This window comes from Perissodus microlepis, chromosome 18 (assembly GCF_051167445.1).
Source record: "Perissodus microlepis isolate ML-2025 ecotype Zambia chromosome 18, ASM5116744v1, whole genome shotgun sequence".
In the NCBI taxonomy this organism is placed as follows: Eukaryota; Metazoa; Chordata; class Actinopteri; order Cichliformes; family Cichlidae; genus Perissodus; species Perissodus microlepis.
Genome location: NC_140478.1, coordinates 4,754,667 through 4,780,063, shown reverse-complemented (window position 1 = coordinate 4,780,063; position 25,397 = coordinate 4,754,667). Strand labels below are relative to the sequence as shown.

At 40.6% G+C, this 25,397-nt stretch overlaps 1 protein-coding gene across 7 annotated transcripts in view; it reads right to left on the bottom strand.

The window, feature by feature from the left end:
* LOC146367059 (uncharacterized) overlaps positions 1 to 25,397 on the bottom strand; it is a 122,890-nt gene that overhangs the window by 11,404 nt on the left and 86,089 nt on the right. For 4 of the 7 annotated variants that reach the window (XM_084912531.1, XM_084912532.1, XM_084912535.1 and 1 more), the window contains 7 exons: positions 23,977 to 24,338; positions 21,304 to 21,501; positions 17,116 to 17,224; positions 13,496 to 13,555; positions 12,599 to 12,855; positions 8,540 to 8,599; positions 1,714 to 1,806 (listed from right to left, as the gene is read on the bottom strand). In XM_084912531.1, the coding sequence (XP_084768657.1) occupies positions 1,714 to 1,806; positions 8,540 to 8,599; positions 12,599 to 12,855; positions 13,496 to 13,555; positions 17,116 to 17,224; positions 21,304 to 21,501; positions 23,977 to 24,338 (1,139 nt within the window). The remainder of the gene's footprint in view (positions 1 to 1,713; positions 1,807 to 8,539; positions 8,600 to 12,598; positions 12,856 to 13,495; positions 13,556 to 17,115; positions 17,225 to 21,303; positions 21,502 to 23,976; positions 24,339 to 25,397) is intronic. The other 3 variants (XM_084912533.1, XM_084912536.1, XM_084912534.1) reach the window with 3 other exon arrangements.

Sequence of the window (25,397 nt, the reverse complement as noted above, 5' to 3'; positions counted from 1 at the left end):
ACCAACACTCTCAACATAACCTGCTCCCGACAGCTTTAGTTTTTAAATCTCTCACCTGGAGACTCGGTGCTGTTTAAAGGTTTGAGAGTAAAGACTAAAGATAAAAAAGGCTAGGCCTAGTCTATGTACAAACTTGATATGTCTGTGTATTGTGTTTTAGTAATGCTAAGTTGTATCTAAGAACCTATGTTTAATATTGATGGTCATGAGGGAAATGCGAAGACTTTTCGATGCAGCTGAAAAATGTTAAACCCTCAAACTCTCACGGCAGAGGTCCAAAGAGCCTTCGGGGAATGCTGTTGGTCAGCAAGTGGTGATTTCATACCTGTTGATCTCTAATCTGAAAATAACCAGCTTTTTCGCAGTTCAAGTTCACAGCATAAGTTTCTATGGCAATATACTCCAGTAAGAAATTAATAATCTTCTTAGTATAGAAAACTCAGGATGAACGCTGAAGTTACCTTGATAAGATTAAATCCTGCTTCATAGTACAGGCCTCAGGGCACCATGTCGTCACCATGAGTCAACCACAAAGCTCTACATACCAAAGTATTCTAGAGTCAAACATGAGGCCTGCTACAGCTAATTCTTGGCCATAATTATTTAATGTAAAAGGACAATAATCCCAAGCAAACCAGCAAATCTATAACAGATCTTAAGAGAGCTGTGTATAGACAAATCCCAATAAACTTCCAAATGATTGTTTTAGTTGGTAAGCACTAGTAAGTAAAAATGACACAAGGTATACTTTCTTTTTACCATGACCTTTTAGTATGACTGCATGTCCCCACACTGAAAAAAAACCCAGTTTATTTGAGCTGACAGAGCAAAGTGGTGGTTTTGAGGATAGACTACAGTATGTGAAAGATGGAAACAGTCACAGTGACTCTGGTTTTCATTCATCAGATTCGACAATCTGGCTGTTATACCCTGCTTTATCACCTGTTTTACTCTAAATTGAGAACATAATCTCATCAGTTAGCAGCAGGTTAATGTATTAATGGACTTCTGTACAATCAGACCTCTTTTTCGACTACAGGAGTTGCCCCCTGATGGCCATTAGAGGTTTAAAGGCTCTTCTACAGTGGCTTAACTTGGAGACTAAATTGATATTTTGTATATACTCTGTGGTTGTGAGAGATGGCGATAGTGAAGCAGGTTTTCAGACCAGGTAGAAACAAGTCCTGAAAGGGTAGGCATGAGCACCTGCGGTCAGTTCAATTACTGAACATTAACCTAAACCCAGAGGCAAAACCGCAAAGTGCTTTTTTGGAATTGAACCTTGGAAATTTTTTGTCAGTCTCAGATCTCATGGGTGCTCCTATTTACTAAATTTGTTTGAAGAGATCCAATCAGAGAACACCGGAGGACAGTACATTGTTTATAAGTCAGACTGATTCAATTTCTTACGATGAGATTATGAGATTATCTGGCAATTGTTTAAACAGGAACAGGAATATTGTTTTGCAAGAGCAATACTGTATGAATGTGTAAATAAAGACCCAATACAATATGCATCCCCCAACGATGGACCTGATTTACATACCAAGAACATAAATTCCCATTTTATCTCTTTGTAACAAATACACCTGCTAGGTGAGTACAAGGCACAAGGGGCATTCCCAACTGATCAACCTTTTGAGCAAGATAGTCCAAATTAGGTTAAATTAGCATAAAATGCGAGAGTCTCCTTCCAGCTTCAGGAGTACTTACATTGCCACCTCCAGGGACATGTTTGATATTGTCCTTGGAGCCACAGCGAGAAGTGACGTGGCTGAAGTCCAGCTTTTTGTGCACTATCTGAACCTAAAGACAAGCAGGCAGACACACAGACAAGCAACATGAGGAAAGAAAAAAAGACAGAAAGAAAGAAAGAAAGAAAGAAAGAAAGAAAGAAAGCTGATCAGCTGGCAGGTTTAGTTGACAGGAAACAGAGTAGCCTTGTACTGTAAGTATGGAAGACTTTTTGCTATTCATTTTTTATAGAAGCTCATTGATGGTCTGCACATGAGACAGCAAAAATGCTTTTGGTACATTATGTGACAAACCATCAAAATGAGAATGTTAATGGGAAACATTCTTAGAAAGAATCAATGCAGATTCTTACAAAAATGAATGCATAATTAGCAAAAGATGAGAATACTGAGTGAATAACAACAGAGCGCTTCCATAAACAGCAATAGCTACAAAAAAAGCATAAGACAAACACTCAAAGATGAGAGAGAGTACATGCAAGAGAAGAGTGGCGTGGACAGTAATTTTGTGTTAACACATGCTGCTAAAAGCAAAAAAGCAACCGCAAGTGACAGATTCAGAACAACAGAGGGCACAAGGTGGTTTTAAAAAGATTCAAAAATAGACTAGTTTGCAGAAAAACCTGTTGTTCTGTCTGAAGTGCTTTCAGCAGTACACTACAAGCTGGAAGAACATGTTATATGGTCAGCTTCTCTCCTTAGTATTTCAGCTTTGGCTACAAATGAGATACATAACTGAAATGTAAAAATCTCTGGCTCTCTTCCACAGCATTTCTTTTGTCCTGTCTTTCTTCTCTCACCCCAACTGGCTGCGGCAGATGGCCGCCCCTCCCCGAGCCTGGTTCTGCCAGAGGCTTCTTCCTGTTAAAGGGGAGTTTCTCTTTCCCACTGTTGCCAAGTGCTTGCTCATAACAGGTTGTCTGATGTTAGAGTTTTCTCTGAATTATTGCAGTGTCTTTACCATACACCATAGACATAGGTTTGAGGTATAAGTAGAAAACAATTATACTTATCCAATTTAAATCTGATGCCGTTTGCTTTTTGGGGGTTCATGAAACTTTAAGAAGTCCAGTCACTTTCCTTCCAAGCTCCTTAGACTACCATGACCTGGATGACTGAGAACCTACCTGATTGCTAACCTCAAATTGCAAAAGGAGGCTGTCCTAAAATTAATGTGTTGAAGGCATACCATACTGTGGGGCCAAAGAGCTCAGTGATCCGATTGATGTGACATTGAATCTTGAATCTCCCTCAGTAGATGGCCTGTGATCAACCAGTAAAGTTTGCTTCTACCTGTGGTAGTGCCATCCAGTGCTGACCGATACAGGGAAGGTTAAACAATTCAGAGTTAAGTAACCTGGATTCTCCCTGCCTCTTAGTGAGAAATCTAATAAGTCAGATCAGATTTGTACTGATTCCAGAAAGTGAATAGCATGACAAAGCCTGAATGATACCCTTTGCTTAGGATGGAGTATTGTGTAGAGTGGGCTTGCAGTGCACAATGAATAACTAAACTTGATCAGGCTGGTTAACACTGAACCTTGCGGGTCTCTCTGGGTGTGAAGCCTATCTGGACAATCTGGGTTTATATTCTGAATTGGGGCTGAGTAATATGTTGCAGATAAAAGACATTTTTGAGCAAAGCAAACTTGACTCAACCTGCCAAAATGTGACTTTGGTCACTTCTAAACATGTTTTTTAACATGTTATAATTGATTTGTATCTTGTTCTGTTTAATCTGAACAAGCCCCTAAAAACAGTCAGGGATCACTGTCGGCCTCTCTCGGTTTTTATTACCACTGTACATTTTAAAGCTCAGTTTTTAAACCCTTGTGATGTAACTACAGCCCAGCCCATGCAGCAGTATATTAATGACTAACCTTGTATTGTGGATGGATTATCTCAGTTGTTCTCCTGACTGAAGTTTGGTCCATTTACAGCATCCTGCCATGCAGTTGCATTTGTCCCTAACCCTCGTGAGTTAGCGTTCATCCTCCAGCTTCACTGTGCTAATGTGTTTATATTATGCTAACCATAGCTGTGTAGCTAGCCACCATGTAGCACATATGAGCTAGCCCAACTTCAGTAACCCTACAGACGTCACTGCTGTTTAGTTTCCTGTCTTCATTTATGTCCAAAGTGATAGCACAGCTGTATGTTTTCATTTTTCAGAAATCCCTCAAATCAGAACGTGGTATATTATTTAATCTTAATTTTTTTTGAGACTTCCTACGTACCACTAGAGGGAGCCCACCTACCACCAGTGGTACGCGTACCACAGTTTGAGAACCACTGGACTAGAAAATACAGTGTCCTACTCCTTCAAGACATTTAAGCATCAACAACAGACTTATTCCAGCATTAGGAAGGAGGGACTAGTAATGACCCTCACCTTAAATTACTTTGAGGTGTAGAGTATACAGGGCCCCATTCCTGACTTCTGATATTTTCCATATTTATCAGACTTACAAATTTCATGTCATCAAACAAATTTTGCTATTAGACAAAGACAAGTAAATTGATGTATACTCTGTACAGAACTTCTGTCAGTGAAATGTATGTTTAAATTGTTGTTGCGTTTGCACTGTCTTGTATCTCTATCCCATGTAGCAAGCAGGTCTGGCCCGGATCTGGTATCAAGCTGGCACTGCTGGCTGACTTCTGGCATGGTAAGACATATGTCATCCAGATATGGGCCTGGCATAGATGGCAGCATTTATGTGATGGCATGCCACATCTGGCCCGATTGTGGATTGGTTTATGTGGCCCAGGCTCATAGAAAACAGGTCTGGCCCGGATCCGGCATCAAGCTGGCACTTCTGACTGACTGGTGTATGTCAACCAGATGTGTGCCAGGTCTGGCAATGATGGCACTAGTTATGTTCCTATTTTCCTGTTTTAGTTAGAAGACCCAAATGCCATGTTGCAATACTATACTGCTGTGGTAGCCAATGTTTCAAACGCAAGTTTGACAGGTTTGTGAGTGTACACTTTATCCAAAACCTAGTGAAGATTTACTCATGTTTACCACTGTGTGGCTGTAGCTCAGGAGGTAGAGCCGGTCACCTACTAATCGGAAGGGTAGTGGTACGATCCCTGGCTCTTCCAGTCTGCATGCCAAGAGTATGAATGTAGTTAGGAAGCACTCAGTTTAGACAAAGTGTGTTAATGTGACATGTTGCATAGAGCACTTTCAGTAATCTGGGATAGTGAAAAGGGCTATATAAGAATCAATCCATTCATTGTCTGAACAGAGTTTCTTCATGTTACTTTTCCACTATTATATTCTGGCGCATGTTGTTATTACATGTCTTGATTAAGGTACACATTAGGCTGACATCTGGAGCCAGAGCTGGAACTGTTCTGGGCCAGCACAGGACCACCAGTGTGTCTGCTGCTGGTCCATGTGTGGGCCACATCTGGCAAACCAGATCAGGGCCACCAAAGGGCCGTCATTTTTTGTGGTGTGTGGGCCAGATCCGATCCATACCAATTTTGCTATGTGGGATCGTTCTGTTCTGCCTGGTGTTGCACTGTTTCTTTGCACTCCCTGTGTTGACTGCCTGTTATATAAATGACCGTAATTTTGAAGGAACGCTGTCTGGTTTCACTGTGACTACCACTGCACATGGTTGAAATGACAATAAAGCCACTTGACTTGAAAAAATGCCCTTCATAAATAAACTTTAATTTTTAATTACCTTTTAATAAGAATTAATCCAACTACTATCATTAGGGCCAGAGCATGAAACGTGCAAAGACCCTACTGTAATCACTTCTAATGGCTTTTTGAGGCCTTTAATCTGCTTGAAAACTCATGAAATTTTGCCAACAAGAAGCCCGCCATTTTGAATTGAAGATGGCATTTCAGGAGATTATTCATGGTGTTATACTTTTGCCAACTCCTCCTTGTTTTTTTGTGGGATCAACTTCATATTTGGTTAGTCTCAACTACAAACCTGGGTCATAATGTGGAGTTTTTGAGTTTTCGTCAAAAAGCATGGCCGTGGCAACACAGCAAATTTCAATCATCTGTCACTTGCAGACAGCTGAGAAACTAAGGGGCTGCACCAAGGTCCAGTATATGATAAAGAAGGATTATTTTGAATTGTGAATCATTCAAAGCTACTCTAGTAAATTCCCAAAATAAAAATATAGAGCCAGAAATTGAAATAATAGGCTGCCCTTTGATGTCTTCATCTTTTTCACAGCCTAAGGACTGTGGACTTTGGACTCGCTAGTGTGTCCAAAACTTTCTCAGGGAAAATAGTCAAAGCTTTTAAGATGTTACAGATAAGCCACTTTGATGATGAAGAATCAAAAGCAGCCACCCTGTCCTGCTTCTATATAAACTAACACCAACCTGTTTGTGTGATATCACTTTGATTGGCTCTGTCGCTGCATTGTAAAAAAGCCCTGCAGCAAGCCTAAGACGCCTTCCTCCATTCTCTCTGTCTCTGTCTTAGTGTTGCTTCTCCAGGATGAAAATGGCATGATGACGCAGGTGGCACCAGCAAAGGATGACTCACTGAGCAGTGAGTGCACATACACTTAATGCGTAAGCACGAACACACACAAACACACAGACAAAAAGCAGCAGACTCCTCAGTTTGTATTCCTCACAGATAGCGCATCATAAATATCCTAATTGATTTCAAGCAGCTGCATGGTTCTCGTTCATCATGTCTCCTTAATATCTAATGATTCTCATGCTATGCTAGATAAAGAAGCAGGATGATGAAAATATTTTAGTAAATTACCGCTAAAAAGTGGCAACCAAGTGACACTTATCCATGAGAGGAGACCACATTTCAAAGAATGCAACATCAATTTCAGCCAAAGATAATGAGTGAGATTAATTTGCATTTTGTATTTGTACACATTTCATGTCTTCTAGCTTGTTGTAGCTAATGGTACACACTCTGTTATACTACCCATGTTCTGTATTCATTGCAGTGGATAAATCTTAGCACAAAGAGTAAGTGAATTTGTGTTTGGTTGATTATTTCTTTATTTCTAACAATGCTTCTTGGCAATAAATCTTATATCATTGGAAAGCCTGTTTATTTCCCATTAAATGGTGTCACATTTGTAAGAACAAAGCATTTGTGGGTAGAGCAGCAGTTGGGTTGTGTGTCACACCCATGAAAAACTTGACAAAGCCAAACAGCTGATTCTGCTATTGACTCTTGTTTAGTGTTGTTTATTGGATTGGGTGATTGAAGTCTGAAAAAACAAGACATACTGACAATTTATCAATTTAACAACCGGGGGGAGGGGTGGGGGCTCAGTAGCATGTGGAAGGACGACACACGGCTCTCTGGAGGTAGTGATCTTGGACCGGTTCGCTCACAGATTGGGTAGGGTAGCTTGGGTAGGCTGTTCATGCAAGAGTGACCAACACAGCCACATTTGCTGACAAATGCATCTGACAGCAGCGTGTTGCTGCGTGCAAAAACTGTATTTCAGTGTTTGCTATTATCCATACACACACACACACACACACACACACACACACACACACACACACACACACACACACACACACACACACAATAGCAGCCCCTCTCGGGTAACAGGCATCTCCGAAAACGTTAGAGCACTTTTGCAAATATGTGATGTCTTGATAAATCGAGCAGGTATTTGAAGTTCACACAGCAACATTCTCGCATGAAAATATCTTAAAAGTTTATTTTGTGACCTAGAAAGAGTAATATTTCAAACTCCGCCACTCTGTGTTCCTCCGCCGCTGCCTCATTTCGAGCTGATTGGAGACCAAAACAGACAATCAGATTTTTTTGCATCCAAGTCTGTGATTGGCTGGTTTTGTGGCACAACTATAACGGTGTACAGAAAGAGTTGAGCGCGCATGAGCAGAAATGTTGAGAGCGCGAGCAACACATTGCGAGCAAGCGCAAATGCAAAAACTGAGCGAGAGGGGCTGCTATTGTGTGTGTGTATGGATAATAGCAAACACTGAAATACATTTTTTGCACGCAGCAATGAATTTTGTTCACTCAAATTTAGCTTTTCTTTGCTCAAAATAAATTTCTCCTCAAAATGCAACACTTGCACCTGCAATTTTTTTTACGTGCGCTCAGAATAGTGGTACAAAAATAACGCCATAAAACTGCACATTGCTTACCATTTGCATACAGATTCATCCTTTTTCTGTTGCCATTACTCTTTTTTTATCTCATTCTTGAACCTGAATAACCTCTTGGTTATTCACGATTTGTTGTCAAAGCACCTACAAGCCTCTATATTAAGGCAATCTAAGTTAAGCCAAGAAATCATTGGGATTTTTAAACATTTTAAAATAGTATTCCAAGTTCTTAGACTTCACTAGAATATTATAAACACACTGAATATACTGCATGAAAGAGTAAAGTCAGACACTACAAGACTCCCTTTGCACTGAACTGTTTACTCCAAGCAAATTTGAGATTTTAAAACTTTATATAACGCAGTTAGAGCCTGTCCAGAACTGCAATAATGACATAATATGATATTGTCCAATAATGATTTTAAACAATTACACTTATTAATCAAGGTACTGGTGTTAGAAATTAGCCTTAGAGTTGTTGTTTTTTATACTTGTCTCTTACAAATATACCATACAATGAAACCTGCTTTACTATCAACAGACAGAATATGCAGGTGCATGTAGGAATGAACAGCAAGGTGGAGTGTTGTTTGAGATGTTGAGCAGGTGGTGCTTGTGATGAATGCATACAGAAGGGTGAATGTACTGGGGTGTGAGGGTGTCAATGGCAGGGACTCACTCTGGCCTTGGCAGCAGGGGTGGAGGGGTCTGATGTCTTGTTGTTCGGGGTGGAAGAGACCTGAGGAGACAACCAGCCCCCCTGGTCAACACAACCTCCAACCAACCAAATGCTACACCACAACGAGGTGGAGGACATGGGTGTGATCAAAAGAATGCAAATGCCTGGACCAATTGTGTGAGTGTAATGGATGTTAGAGCTACTTAAAAAAGAAGCCAAAGAACCAAATACATTAACCAAATGTGTGGGTGTATGAATAATATTATATAATTGATAGTAGTGGCACCAGTTAAATGTTAGAATTTATTTTTGGGACAATTTAGCATGAAGATCAGGAGTATTGTGCATTCAGATGGTAGAAAACTGGAACAGATGGAGCCTTTTTAAAACATGACATTAGTACAAATGTAATAACATTTTTCTTTTGTTAGTGACAAAAGCTAATCAAATACCATCATAAAAAAAGAGTGTCGGATTATTTATACAGTCTGAAAACAACAAATCAAATGTCACATTTCTGGAGTGTACCACTGCTCACATAAACAGCACTGATATTATTGCTAAATACTGAGGTGGGAAAGGCTATTAGTCACATAAACTCCTCCTGAATAGAAAATGTAAATATATGAGAGACAAAGCAATTTAGTATCACAAGAGACTGAATGAGCCAGTGCCAGTAATTATGATGCAGGGCGCCGATGTGTTTGTGTAAAGAAGCTTTCATAGAGTAAAAGCGTGTTTTGAAAAGCAGGGAAGATGCTCCTGTGAAACACAGTGCCTGAAAGAGTGAATGGAGTGGTTAAGTACAGTTCATAGTAATATTTTCCCTTCCGACTGCTCTTTTGTTACACACAGAAAAGTACAAGGTCAGGGCAATTTCACAGAACTATTTGCACAGAAAGCAACAGCTCCTTTTCTACAGTAATCTAACTTTAATTGGCCATACAATCATGACTAAACGCTACAGGTTGTGGAAGTTAAGCGTTGCTGAAAAGGTGCATGTATTGTGTTCCCCTGAATGGGAGTAGTGGTGACGTCTATGCTGGATACAACAACACCCAACCAAACACTGCAGTATGACCAGGCAGGAGAAAGTAATGGAATGTAAATGGATGTGAAAGGAAAATATTAACATATTATTTGTTAATCATTGTGCACCTATTTTGGTGCACAGAAAGACACTTTGTATCTGCAATTTCAGAAAAAGTCACTACAGACACATGGAAATGAAACCGATGTAGCTAGTGCAAAAGAACGCAAATTAACTTTGATTATCTAGAGAAACACAAAAACATACAAACAAGTGGACAAAATGTCAACAAGTATATTAGGAATGCAACTGTTAGTTGTGAGAACATTTAAATATAATTCAACATTTTGCAAAGTAGACGTTCTTGATCAGCCCCGATTATCTGAATGATCAACATAAAGCTTGAACCCATTAGCTTAGTTACTAGCATTCAACCCTACCAGAACCTCTGAAGCTCAAGAATAAACATATTTTATTCTGATTTCACTGTGTGTGCACGTACGTAAATTTGCCCGACTGTATTTTGCTACTCTTTAGCTAACACTAGGACGGACGTAGCTAGTGTGACATTTTCATGGCTGCAAAACAAAAGACGATGCCACCAGGAGCTGTAGGTGCAAAACACTCATTTGTTAATGACAAGTCATTAGCCAATTAGCTTGTGATTTTATAATAGACATAATTCTCGATTTTGAAACATGATATGACCAAGTTTTATAAAATTGACTTAATTTTTTATTCAGTATGAACCAAAACAAGTGAACGAGCCTATTAACCTGTAAACAGACAGCAAATCACTGTCCGCTGGCCCTCAGATAGAGAGCACTTTACGTACACAGCGTGAGGCACTTCCCCATTAGCTTTTTTTGTTTTTTTCACATTTGGAAGCCATGTCCATGTTTTCTACTATCTGTGCATAAACAGAAAACATTCACTGCTTAAAGTAAAAAAAGACATATTAGCCATTTCCCTGCTTCTGTTTTCCAAGCTTATCCAATTGATTTCCAGCTCGAGCTTTAGTAAGCTCAAAACGTCTGAGAGAGACGTCAAACTTCTCATTAACTCCCAAGAAGAAAGAAAAAAATCCCTGCACATTTTCCAAAATAGCTACTTTCTCAGCACAATATTGTTCTGAGGCAAAAACCACTCTCTGACGGACAATAGAGAAGATATAATGGATAGAGTGGACACATTATTTCACATGGCAGGGCAGACAGAGAGAGGATGATGCCTGTGATTCAAAGCGACGGCACACCCCTTCCTCTAGACACACTGTCACATAACATTGAAGGGAGACGGACAACACAGTCATGTCTCTGATCCATGTCATGACATGCTGGGCAACTTTAGGGTGGTGGAATACAGGTAGCATGCATGCTTCCTGTTCTGTATGTCATTCTGAGATGGAACATCATCTGTCAGAACATTTGCATTGCAGCAAGATGCTGTTAAAAAGTGGATATTTCAGAAAGAGGAATATGTTAAAAGATTGATGTTAGATGGAAGCTGGAAAACCAATATAGAGTTGTAAAGTTGCTATTTTCTCAGTTAACATGTACACGCCCTTTAAAATGGCCACAGTGCAGAAGTGACATGTTTCTGAGTTATTGTTATTTCAAATGGTGTCAAATTATTGGCTGCAGTCGTGAGGTCTCAGAATCTGCTCTGTGAGCAAAAGACTGAAAAGACCACAGAATTGAAGGTAAATAACATCATGGAGAAACTCGCAGCTATCCAACGGGAGATTGAGAGACCAGTGTCGGAGTGTTAAAAACAGCTTGAAATTCTCATGAGTTGTTTGTAAAAGAAAAATCACCATTATGATGCGGCTATCCCTTCGGCGCCAGCTGTGGGCTCAAGGCCGGAGCCGAACAAAAACTCCCTGATAACGACTGTGTTGAGTCTGTTCCTTCCCATTCCATGCAAGGCCACCTGGGTTGGCTGGTAGACTGTTTACTTAGCCTGGCAGGGCGAAGGACACTGTCTCAGTTGAACTATGGACACACATACACTTACACTGATAAGCACACACTCATCCCCCTCCCTTTCCAAACGCCTTCGATGCTTGTTTCCTGCGGGGGAACATGGCGGGTCTATGTGCCGCGCTGGAATGGTAGCGCTGTGCAGGGCGGCTGCTGTGTTCGCTTCGGATTACTCCTCACCCTCCACCCAATCCTGTGGCTTGTCATGTCTTTCACAATGTTGTGCTGTGGACATTTATGTGCTTTTTGTGCAGAGGAGTTTTTTTGTTTCCTGTTCTCATGCTGTCCTACCATGGAAGCACAGCATGAGTAGAGGTCTCTTTTTTTCCTCTCGTACTTTCCCACTGTAGTGTACATTTCAGTGTTTTTCTGTAACGCTAGCGATGTCCAACTTGTATCCCCATGTAATGTCTGTGTTGTGTGTGTGAGGTCGGGGGGGGGGGGTCCCATTTCACTGCAGGGTAACCTGCATGCTGTACGGCACTGCAAATATAACTGAATCCAGTGTATTCCGCAGAGTCAGAGCATGCAGTCATGTGATCATTTCTGCACTCCAGGCACCGACATTGTTTGTACAGAATTATGAGGATCCAGGAACACATTTACAATGTTTCAGGAAATCTACTTCTACTGCGAGAAAGATTTGCAGTACTGTTCAGAGAGTTTGTACCAGGACCTATTATACAGTTAAGTTTAAGGTAAGACACTTGAAATACTTTAATTCAGCATTTTTCAACACTACTTTTATCTATTTAAAAAATGTTATCTGTTTCAGAATGACCAGGAATTAAAAAGAAAAACTGTAAATTAACTATGAAATATGCAGAGGTTAAATTAAATATATTCTGACATCCAATCTCAATCCCAGAGTAAAGGAATTAATTCATGTTATTATGCTGTATAACACACATGCGCTATTTAAAGTACAAACCACCCATCGCCAAATCATTCGCTGTTACAAGAAAAGCATTCATTCATGAATCTTGACAGGTACATCACTGTCCTGAATTATTCATAGTCCTCTCTTGTGCTGTCTCTTTGTCTTACCTTTCCTCCACCAGGCTGGTACTTGATGTTGTCAATAGAACCAATCTTGGAACGGACGTTCTTTAGATCTGGTGTCGGAGCATTGATGGGTCGGGGGGTGCGGGGAGCACGGGGAACAGCTGGTTTCTTATCCAGGGGAGTCTGCTTGGGCACAGGGGGTTTGGTGATGACCCGACGGCGGTGAGTGGCACTGGATTCTCCATTGGTGGAAGCAGCCGGGGTAGCAGGAGCGGCGGTTGAGGCTGGGCGAGGACGGGCTACAGAGAAACAGAAAGTATAATAAGTATAATTTATATATCACTATAATAGTATAATAATTTATATTCTAGTATAATATAGTAAAATTTGTGAAAATGTAAAAGCCTACCACTATGTCATTTACTTCTTATGAAAGTATGCATTGTTTTTCCTTCCCACTGTCGCCAAGTGCTTGCTCACAGGGGTTTGTCTGATTGTTGGGGTTTTCTCTCTATTACATTTAATGCTTATACAATAAAATATGTCGCTTAATTATTTAATCTAACATACTTATTGCTCTATATTACCCCAGTTCTACCAGTGTTGTGACACTTCTGCCAGTGTTTGAATAAAATCATGGGGGACAAAATTTTCGGGCTGCATCTGAAATTTTGGTGGTAACCTTCTCCCACGTTTGGGCCCAGAATTTTGTGTTACCATGCTGGTCCCTGCTTTGATAAAATACCTCAAAGTGGTCCTAAAGTGGATACAGGGACCTGACTTGTAGAAGAAGTACTGGAAATACCCAAGGAGTTTTTGTAGTCATGGATGTCTGTGAAACTAACTTACAACTGCATGAAAACATGTGTATTGTGTAAGTTTGTGTATTCCCCCCCCCCCCAAATTAACCTGTCATTTTAAGTATTTTATGTTTCTTACATGTAGTCTTGGGTTTCTTGGCCTCACTGGTCTTGTTCTCAGTTTTGTCGTTCTTGTTGGCTGTAAGTGGAAAACAGAAAACAGGTTTTTCACCATAATTTTTAGGTAGCAATACAAAAAAAAATAATGAGGCATTTCCAGCCTCAGGTGGTGCCCCTCTAGCCGTTCCAAAATAAAGGCTTAATGTTGCGAGGAGTTAGGGTACTTATTTTAATGCTCCAGAAAGAAGAGGAAGAAAAGGAATATAGAATATATATTAGGTTAAGTGAAAAAGAGTGGAAAGGTGAGCATATACACACACACATACACACACATATATATATATATCTATATATATATAGACATATATACATATATATATATACATATATATATATATATACATATACATATATATATATATATATACACACATACATATATATATATATATATATACATACATATATATATATACATACATACATATATATATATATATATACATATATATATATATATACATATATATATATATATATATATAGCACAAGCCCATAGCACAAGTCACCATCAAGTGCGGGATCTACCAAGGAGATGCTCTGTCCCCACTGCTGTTCTGCATAGGCCTGAACCCCCTCAGTGAGATCATTAACGGAAGGTAGTCAGAACTGAGGGGATTGAACTACCAGAAGGCAACATTGCAGACATAGAGGACAGTTACAAGTACCTGGGGATCCCGCAGGCGAATGGGAACCATGAAGAGGCCGCTAGAAAGGCTGCAACCACCAAGTACCTGCAGAGGGTCAGGCAAGTCCTGAGGAGTCAGCTGAACGGTAAGAACAAGATCCGGGCCATCAACACCTACGCCCTGCCCGTGATTAGGTACCCTGCTGGGGTAATAGGCTGGCCAAAGGAGGATGGCCCCAACTGACCGAGTGCTCAGTGAATACCTCAGGCAGCAGAAACCCAAGAAAGAGGAGGGAGACGAGGAACCATCATGGAAGGACAGGGCCCTGCACGGTATGTACCACCGGCAGATAGAGGAGGTGGCTGACATCCAGAAATCCTACCAGTGGCTGGACAAAGCTGGACTGAAAGACAGCACAGAGGCACTAATCATGGCAGCACAAGAACAAGCTCTGAGTACAAGATCCATAGAGGCTGGGGTCTATCACACCAGGCAAGACCCCAGGTGCAGGCTGTGTAAAGATGCTCTAGAGACAATCCAGCACATAACAGCAGGGTGCAAGATGCTAGCAGGCAAGGCATACATGGAACGCCATAACCAAGTGGCCGGCATAGTGTACAGGAACATCTGTGCCGAGTATAACCTGGAAGTCCCGAGGTCAAAATGGGAGATGCCCCCAAGGGTGGTGGAGAATGACCGAGCTAAGATCCTGTGGGACTTCCAGATACAGACGGACAAAATGGTGGTGGCTAACCAACCGGACATAGTGGTGGTAGACAAACAGAAGAAGACGGCCGTAGTGATCGATGTAGCGGTTCCGAATGACAGCAATATCAGGAAGAAGGAACACGAGAAGCTGGAGAAATACCAAGGGCTCAGAGAAGAGCTCGAGAGGATGTGGAGGGTGAAGGTGACGGTGGTCCCCGTGGTAATCGGAGCACTAGGTGCGGTGACTCCCAAGCTAGGCGAGTGGCTCCAGCAGATCCCGGGAACAACATCGGAGATCTCTGTCCAGAAGAGCGCAGTCCTAGGAACAGCTAAGATACTGCGCAGGACCCTCAAGCTCCCAGGCCTCTGGTAGAGGACCCGAGCTTGAAGGATAAACCGCCCGCAGGGGTGAGATGGGTGGTTTTTTTTATATATGTATATATATATATATATATATATATATATATATATGTATATATATATATATATATATATATATATATATATATATATATATATATATATATATATATGTATATATATGTATATATGTATATATATATATATATATGTATATATATATATATATATATATATATATATATATATAAACACCCTGTTGAATAGGACACTTCTTTTCACATTAAATTATTAATGATCCAGTAATATGACAGACAACATTAATGACTAACTTAAGCTGAGACTTCAATATTCAGCATATCATGAGTTATTTGTTCATTCTCAAGTCTGTGGACACCAAATCAAAGCTATAAAGAGAGTGAAGAATAGACATGTACATTCACTGCTGTTGTCACCTCCTGTCTAGCTGATGTTACAGAAAACTGTTAACTGTACTAACACACGGTAAATTTAGAAGCGCTAAATCACAGCTCTGCCATTCTTACCTTGCTGTAGAGTTGTTTTCTTACTTGTTATTTCCAAAAGACAAGGAAACTTGGATGAACTTTTCACATCTTGTAATGACCAAAAATATTATTATTATTTTTTGTTTTTGTTTTCAGTCAATTTTTTTTTTTTAGTGTCGTTTGGTTTTGGTTACTTTTCGGATTAGTTTTGATCATTTTAGTTTATTTTGTAGTATTTCAAATATTTATATTTACATGCAATATTTAGGCAAAGTAAAATACATTTAGAATAGATATGATTATACAGACCCGACAACCAAATCAGCTGACTTACAGACTGATCAAATGATCAAAGACTAAAACTAAAAATGTTTTGTTAATATTGTGTTTAATTAAGCTTTGTGAGTGCACACTATTGTTTATCACTATATTATATGTTTCTATATGATGTAGTTTGAATTTATCACACCTACTTTTAGGTTTTATTGGCAAAGATGTGATTATTTAAGTGATATGTTCTGCCATACATATTTCTTTTTCTACAATATTGCAGAGCTGACTGCTTAAAGGCAAAATGAGACAGGAACTCAACAATTTCTGGTGACATGAAGTTTGTTAACTGCATAACATGAGTTTCCAGTAACAGTATGTACAGTTTTTGATAAAGCCACAGTATGTAATACTGCTGTGATGTGACAGAAACATCATGGACTTGGACATAACTGTTGACACTGGGGCAAAAGTCTCAAAGAGTAATGGAGCACTCATGCAGCTAAAATGAAACATAAACCCTGCAGCACATAACACCTATTGCTGTGAACTGGGTGACTGAATCATATTGTGTGAGGGTACACACAAAAAGCTCATATCTCCCTTGCTCTGAGAGGTGAGATACTGTTTGTCATGTGCAGACAAAAATACCAGTTGGGCTCTTCAAAAGCCAGCACTTGAATCTGATTAAGTCTAACATATGGTAGCAATTCAGTTAGCCTGTTGATGCAGCCTGGAGCAGCGCCAGTGTGCAATGCAAGTCACTGTTCGAGCTAGAGCAGCAAGTGAAGTTTCCTGTTGCAGAGGATATGTTGAGATACTGTAAGGAACGGCAGATTCTATTGTATATAGTATTTTATTTTATTCTATTCTATTCTATTCTGTACAGTTGTGTACAGTATATTATTCTTATTGAATTCCAGTGTTCTCTAATTTTTGCTATATAACTTTGCACTGTCCACTTTCTGCTGTGACAAAACAAATTTCCCACGTGTGGGACTAATAAAGGTGATCTTATCTTATCTTATTTCATATCATGCAAACCGGTACAGTCAGATATGCTGCAGGTGCAGCAAAGGAACTGATGCTGCACTGTATCTTTGTACCTGCAGTCTTGCCTGCAGCAGTTGCAGAGGAGCCATTCTTACTGGCAGTTGTACGGGGAGCGGGCGTGGCCTTTGGCACAGGTGGACGTTTTTCCCCATTTTCTGGAGTCTGAAGAAAAACCAAAGAAGAAATAAACAGCTGTGTTCCTGAATTTTATGTGTATGACTTTGTGTATGACTGCTGTGTGCATAAGGAGTGTTTTCCAGGCTTTTATAGTGCAGCCAAATGCAAGTAGAAAATGAAAGTGACAAGAGAAAAGAGGAGGCTAAGGTTTTAACATTGGGAGATTAAAAAGGACATTTGCGACAGATGGTGGCTGATATCTGGAACCACATGGAACAATCAGGGCTTTTAAAATGATAGTAGGCAAGAGATTTGTATGAAAACGCTCTCAATCAGTGGAAGACCTGTGTCATCCAAGCATGGCCAACAAGAGGACATTATTAATAGCATGACCACAGGATTATACAGTATGTTTAATTTCAGAGTCCATAATCCAGGGATCTTCAGCTCCAGTCCTCGAGAGCCACTGTCCTGCAGATTTTAGATGCATCCCTACTCCAACACAGCTGAATCAGGCTGTGTCCCAATTAAGAGACTGCACGCTTTAAGTACGAGCACTACGCGTACTACGTACGGTGCATACTATAAGTACGAGAAGTGCGGAAGAGAGAGGCCTGTGAAATGGGACGGTCTAGCCTTCGTCGCGCTGTTCAGGTTGCCTAGCAACCATGATACTAACCGCGAGAAACGTTTCATACAGCTTTGTTTGACAGAAATGAAGGAGAAAAAAATGTTTTTTTGCTCATTCATTTTTGTCATGACATCACTTTGATTAGTTGAGTATCTGAGGCTGAGACCACGGGACTGTAAAACATGATTGTTGTTGGGCTTCATTTCTGTACTGAACAGTCATTTTAAGATTAGCTAGTAAATAACAATTAGCTAATGTTGTTCATGAGACTAAAATCATCTCACTGTGGTAATGTAAATATAATATGGCCAATATTATATGTATTGTCAGATTAGTATGATATATATATATATATATATATATATATATATATATATATATATATATATATATATATATATATATATATATAATTGTTTATATTTCCTATCACCTTAAATCTTCACTCAAAGACAAGTATCTTTGACAGTGTATATACAGATGTGTTATACATAAGAGACAAATATTGTTCTTTTAATATGTTGGCATTATTACATTTGGCTTGCTTACATATATGTGTAAAAAGAAAATGTACAAGCTGTGATAACTGTTTCTGATAGAATGAAGAGTAGACCGATATATTAAATATTCCCTTATTGGGTGAGAAAATCAGATCATGTCATAACTGCTTTAAGTCATACAGAATAGATATCAGAGCCTTAAACAGGCTGACTTCTGCTGAATGGGTCAAACTGGGCAGAAAGTATACAAACACATAACATCCTTATAGAATATGATGTAACACTATAGATCAACTTACCTCAGAATATATAGAGCATATAAACAATTACAGCAATATGATGCAACAAACACAGCAGCTACTGATCCAAAATACTCAAAGCTTCATAGAACTGAAACAAACATTTATTTTTAGGTCCATTCTGCTGCTGATACATACTTTAGGTTTCTGAATATTAAACTTGTTGCTGCCTTTCATAGTGTGTAACTTGAAGGCCCTGAGTACTTTCTCCCACACTGAAAACACTGGAATGATAAAATTATTTGAACATTACCTAATAAGACTGATTCAGGACAGACAATTAGTTATTTTAAACTTTCCTAGCAGTCCTTCACAAACAGGGAACAGTCTGTCTATTCTCTCCATCTGTCAGCTGCTGCTGGCTCTTCCTCCTCCTCTTCCTCACACACTGCTGAGTTTGTCCTGGTGGATCATCAGGGGTGCAAAGCCTCACAGATGATGTGCAGCAGTGGGTCCCTCAGTCTGTCCTCACTCTGGACACTTGCAGTTGTCACACATGGAAATCAAATGTGTGATAAGCTGCAGGATTCAAACACAAGTGTAACTTATAAATACATGTTCATACTTTTATTCCACAATCAGAAAGAAAAAGAGAGAGAGTGCAGGAAAGACAGACAGGTGACAGTCTCAGGTGTATACACTGCTACAAACAGGAGGATTTAGTGTTTGTGTTATTATGAGTGCTAAACAAGAAGAGTTCCCAGATGTGGACACATGTGTGACACAGTGGACACATGTGTGACTTAAAGCATCTTTCTTTCAGCTTAACGAGTGAACCGTCAGCTCGTTCAAACACACGTTAAAGTCTGTTTGGCTCGACACCACCGAACAGAGGCAGCAATATAACATAGCTAACATTAACAGTACAGTGAATCCTGCTTGTGCCGTGATATTCAGGACTGCAAACCGAGCAGCATCACTGACTTTCAGCTTGTTGTGTTTGTGGATATATGACTGACTTTAATTATCCATAAAATCATCACATTCTCTGTAAGATTAAGGTCGACTATATATATATATTTTGAAGTAGAGGCTTTAAAACCAAGTTAACGCTGAAAGTACAAACATCACTAATGTCACATAACTTTGCCGACATGTGGCCAACAGTAATGTTTTAATGTTCTTGGTTATTAAACATTCGCACATAAATAAGTGACATCATATTCAGTACTTACTTTTGACAGTTCACTCTTCGGCCGCTCCCTTCTGCCGTCTGCCATATTTTTCGGCAAAATTATCCACACCCACCGCCGCGCTATGAATTGTGGGATATATGGGACCACGAAGCGTGCACCGGACTGTCGCTACCATTGACTGTAGCTACCCGATCCGTACCGGAAACCCGATCCGTACCCCGCATGCGCAAATCTTAGGTCACTTCCTCTCTTTGCCAACATTGCCACATTCAATATATTTGAATGATACGGTTAGCGCCCAATTAGCTCCTAGCATTTCTCAACAGCTCTGCCTCCTTTTCGACTACCGGGACATTTAAACAATGGATAATCCGTATACAAACAAATTCATGCTTTTCTCCTCAACAGAGAGCGTTCCCCGATTGAACAACAGCGCCGTAAAATAAGAAGAATGGCGCCAAATTACAGAGTTAATAATACAGACTTTGTAATATGTCACGTGAAGATTCATCAGCCAGATGAAGTGTTTACTGACAATTGACAGTGATAGCGGACATCATCATCACTATTCCAATCAATCCTCTCCACACAGACAAGCATAAACACACTCGACTATCACTAAATCAAATTTAACACACGTTTTGTAATGACGCTAATTCAGTTTACAATAGGGTTCATTCGCTCGGTCAGCAGGTGGCAGTATCCTCATACACTGAGGAATAAACTGCCATTAAATGAACAGAAGAAGAAGAAGAAAACATCTGCGCATGCGCGGTACGGATCGGGTAGACCCGATTTGTACGGTCCGACTTTGCACATGCGCAGTAAGGATCGGGGAGTCCTGATCCGTAACTATCTTTTTATTTTTTGTTTTTGTCTACATTATATTAAATGTTTCATTATTGGAAACATTTTAAGAGATACTTATTATTCTTAACATCTTAACAGATACTCTGACCCGTAACTATCGTCAAATGCTTCGACCGGAAGTAGACACCTTTTGTGCATGCGGGGTGCCGATCAGGTTTCCGGTACAGATCGGGTAGTGACACGGACCACGCTTGATATTTGGGGAAATCGACGGCGCATTTGGAGTACACTTCGAATTGGGACAGCCGTCGTCGCGTGGCGGTGACGTAATCGCACTCAAAATGCGTACTTCAAGCGTGCGGTCTCTGAATTGGGACACAGCCTCAGATGGCTGAATTACCTCTTCAGTGTGCCATCAAGGTTGGCAAAGGCCTGGTAACAAGCCATTAATCTGACTCAGGTGTGTTGGAACAAGGATAGATCTAAAAGCTGCAGGACAGTAGCTCTCGAGGACTGGAGTTGGAGGCCCCTGCCATAATCTAATGGGCAGTGGTGGTTACATCGATCTTTCATGTATGGGTGAAATATATATTTTAAAATGTGAAATGGCATGTAAGGATTTTTTATATTTTATAACTCTGAAAGACATATCTAGATATTAATGTAGACTGAGAGTCATCCAGTCTTTACCAAATAAAGACATAGCTTGCACTGAAGAAATACATGTAACCTTGTGTCTTATACTTACCTTGGCAGCCTTAGCAGAGCTAGTTGCTGTTGGCGGCCGCTTGGCAGCAGTAGGTGTAGTTGCCTTGGGTACAGGGCTTTTTTTATTGGCTGAAGCAGTGGTGGGGGAGGGGCGTTTGGCCGAGTTGGCCTCGCCATTTGTGGAGAGAGTGGATGGGCGTGATTTGGCAGAATCTGGTTTGGTGGAACCTGCATTAGGCTGGTGATTATGAAATTAAAGAAGCCAAAATAATAGTAAAAAAAGGAGGAGAGCGCAGAAAAGTAAGGAAGAAAAAGAAAGACAGAGATAGAAAAAGAAAAAGCTGCAGTGAACTCAGCAATGACTGCAATGACAGCGTGATATAGCAGCCCAGCCAGCAACCATAGATAATCATAAAACAGGCCATAAATTATAAAACTGACTAAGCAATTTATAACCAGCTTAGAAAGGTCATGATTACTAAATAATGAAATTACAGGCCTCAAATGAGATAAAATGAGCAGTAGCCCACAGCTGCATGTAATATGGAAATTCAATGTCAGACACTGGACAGATTCACAAACACGTCAGCTAGCATGCAGTTAGTGGACAGTGAGTTTCATTTGTGTAAGCTTATGATGTAGAAAGTTGTATGAAAACTCTCTGGCCTCGTGGCTTTAATGTAAACAGTTAGCTTAAATGCTACCTACTGGGAACATGTCAGTATGAAAGCGGTTTATTTGCCAGTTGGTCACTAAAGTTCTTTGGGTTTTTCTCTTTACTCCTAAATTTATACTCATTTACTCCAAAGGTGATAGTCTATTATGTATATAATTCTGTTCTGTATGTATACACCTGTTTCATTAACAGTAAAGCAGCTAAAACCGATTAATGAAACAGGTTCAATAAAGGGGAAACAATGAGACAACCTGAGGCAATACAAATGGTTTTACAGGTCAAGATATTTTTTGTCAAGAACATTTTTTTTGTCACTACTAGGCTCAGTGTAACGATTACTAGTATGAGACAATAACTGGACCCTACCGAGGTAGCACAGATTATCCAACTCCACCAGAATGGCACATCAATACATGCCAGTGCCAGAGGTTTACAGTGTCTAAAGAGCATAGAGGAGATTCCAGGAAACAGGCAGTTAGTCTAGGAGAGCTGAAAAGGGTTGGTTCTAAAGCCATCATCAAATCATATTTGATCCTTTGTCTAAGGAGGAATAGGATGAGCACTGCCAGAACTACAAAATGACCCCCAGGAGGCCACAGGTGTGAATGTTTCTGACCAAACAATCAGAAATACACTGGATGGCTCAAGGGCCTGACGTCCTCTAGTGGGCTGTATTACTGTTTGTCCATCCATCTATCCATCTTCTTCCGCTTATCCAGGGCCGGGTCGCAAGGGTAGCAGCCTAAGCAGAGAAGCCCAGACCTCTCTCTCCCCCCAGCCACCTCCTCCGGCTTGTCCAGGGGAACACCAAGTCCACGAGAGAGATATAATCTCTCCAGCGTGTCCTGGGTCCCAGTGGGTCATACCCAGAACACCTCACCCAGGAGGCATCCTTGTCAGATGCCCGAACCACCTCAACTGGCTCCTTTCGATGTGGAGGAGCAGTGGCTCTACTCTGAGACTCTCCCGGATGGCTGAACTTCTCACCCTATCTCTAAGGGAGAGATATTGCTGTCTGTAATATTCTTCAACATGTTGCTCAACATCAGTTTGGTGGTGGGTCAGTGATGCTCTGGGAAGGCATATCCATGAAGACAGGCACAGACCTCTACAGGCTGGGAAACAGCACCCTGGCAGCCATTAAGTATCTGGATGAAATCCTTGGACCCACTGCTGGTGAAGTGGGTCCTGGGTTCCTCCTGATGGACGACAATGCCAGGCCTCAAGTGGTAAGAGTATGCAAGCAGTTCCTGGAGAATAAAGGATGATTGACCCCAACGCTCGCCTGACGTGAATCCAACAGAACACCTCTGGGACATTAGGTTTCGTCCCTTCGACACCGCCAGGTTACACCTCAGACTGTCCAGAAGCACAGTGATGCCCTGGTCCAGATCTGGGAGGAGATCCCCCAGGATACCATCTCATTGGCAGCATGCACACAAGCACGCGGGGGACATGCATACTACTGAGTACCATTTTGAGTTGCAGTGAAATTTCACACACACATATATATATATGCATATGTATATGTGTGTGTGTGTGTGTGAAATTGCAACTCAAAATGGTTGTAATTGTGTGTGTGTGTGTGTGTGTGTGTGTGTGTGTGTGTGTGTGTGTGCACGTGTGTGTGTAATGTAGTCCTGTCAATCAGAAAATAAAACAATTATTCCAACTGGCGCACATCAAACGCTATTCACACCAAGCTTAGGGTTACCACCTATGATGACATGGGCCTCAGAAGGTAAAATACTGGTGTGACCAAGACTTTAGACAGACACACACAGACCTCCCCTAGCACACACACAAGAGATAAAGGAAATATGTTTCTGTGATTTCTGTGATCAGCTTCTGCAGCATTTGTAAGCAATTGTGTGTCTTGCTCAAGGACACTTCACAGGCTTTCGTTGGAACTGTGGGAGGTCAGACTTGTTATTATCGGGTGACTGCTTTTGCCACGATGACTGTGCAGTTTGCGTGCTGGAAATGTGCGTAGATGACACTAATTATTCTCTTTATGCGTGTCTGTATGTGACCCACCTTGCTCTTGCTGTCAGGGCTTGCCAGGGTCTTGCTACCATTCCCTGTGGGAGACTTGGCCGTCCCTTTCACACCCTTCTCCTCCTTCTTCTCAGCTGGCTTCTTCTCCTCTTCCTTCTTCTCATCTTTGTTGGTCTTCTCCGGCTTGTCCACCTTTTCCGCCTTCTCATTGGCCTTGTTGTTTTTGTCCGCGTTCATCTTCTCTAGTTTCTCCTCGTTTTTGATTATCTTCTCAGACTTCTGGTTCTTGTCTGGGCCGTAGTCCTTCTGCTGTTCTTCCTTCTTGTCAAAGTTGTCAATCTTGTCTGTTTTCCCAGACACGATGTCTGTCTTCTCCTGCTTGTCCTTGTTGTCAGATTTAACTGTGAAAGAAAGAATGCTGTCATTAGCGTCAGACTATTTTAACAAACCCTGTTGCATAATGAGTAACGGGATGTGACTGGAGACAAAAGAGCCCACATATATAAATTCAAAATTGTAACAAAATTCTAATAAATGTCATCAAATATCAAGATTCTGTTCAACTTACAACATGATTTTGAAAGCTGCTTTGCAGTAAGCAAAAGGGGGATGTACATATTAGGTGCAGTCTAGTTCATATTCTCAAAATCTCTATATCTCTAGCTTAAAAAAAAAACAAAAAAAAAACGCCACTGCACTTTACAGGAAAGGCCAGAGTCATCTCTATTTTCTGAGGCGGCTGAAGTCCTTCAACATCTGTTGGACAATGCTCAGGATTTTCTGTGAGTCTGTTGTGGCCAGTGCTATCCTCTATGCTGTTGCATGCTGGGGCAGCAGGTTGAGGGTCGCAGATGCCAATAAACTGATCCGCAAGGCCAGTAATGTTGTGGGGATGGAGCTGGATTCCCTTAAGGTGGTGTCGGAGAGGCGAATGTTGTCCAAGATAAAGACAATGCAGGATAATACCTCCCACCCACTCCATGACGGGCTGGCTAGTCACAGGAGCACATTCAGTGACAGACTGAGATTACCAAAAAGCACCACTGAATGACACAGGAAATCATTCCTGCCTGTGGCCATCTCCCTGTACAGCTCCTCCATCTAACACACTGTAAACACTGCAATAGTTACATCCTTTTTGCACACACTCTTTTCTACTCAGTAATGCTGCTGTCAACATTCTTGACATTTATTTATAATCACCTCCGTCAATCCTTGATATTTATTATTTAGTGATTTGTATATATTGTGCTATTTCTTAAATTTCTTAAATGTGTAACATATTGTATTGTTAAATAGTCTTGTCTGTTTCTGTTATTGATATTTATACTGGAGCAACTGTAACCCACATAATTTCCTTAGGGATTAATAAAGTATGCTGATTCTGATTCTGATTTAAGATGAGTGCTATCTGAGCAGAAAGCATAAATCCATTTTAACATTTTACTTTCTACAAGGTT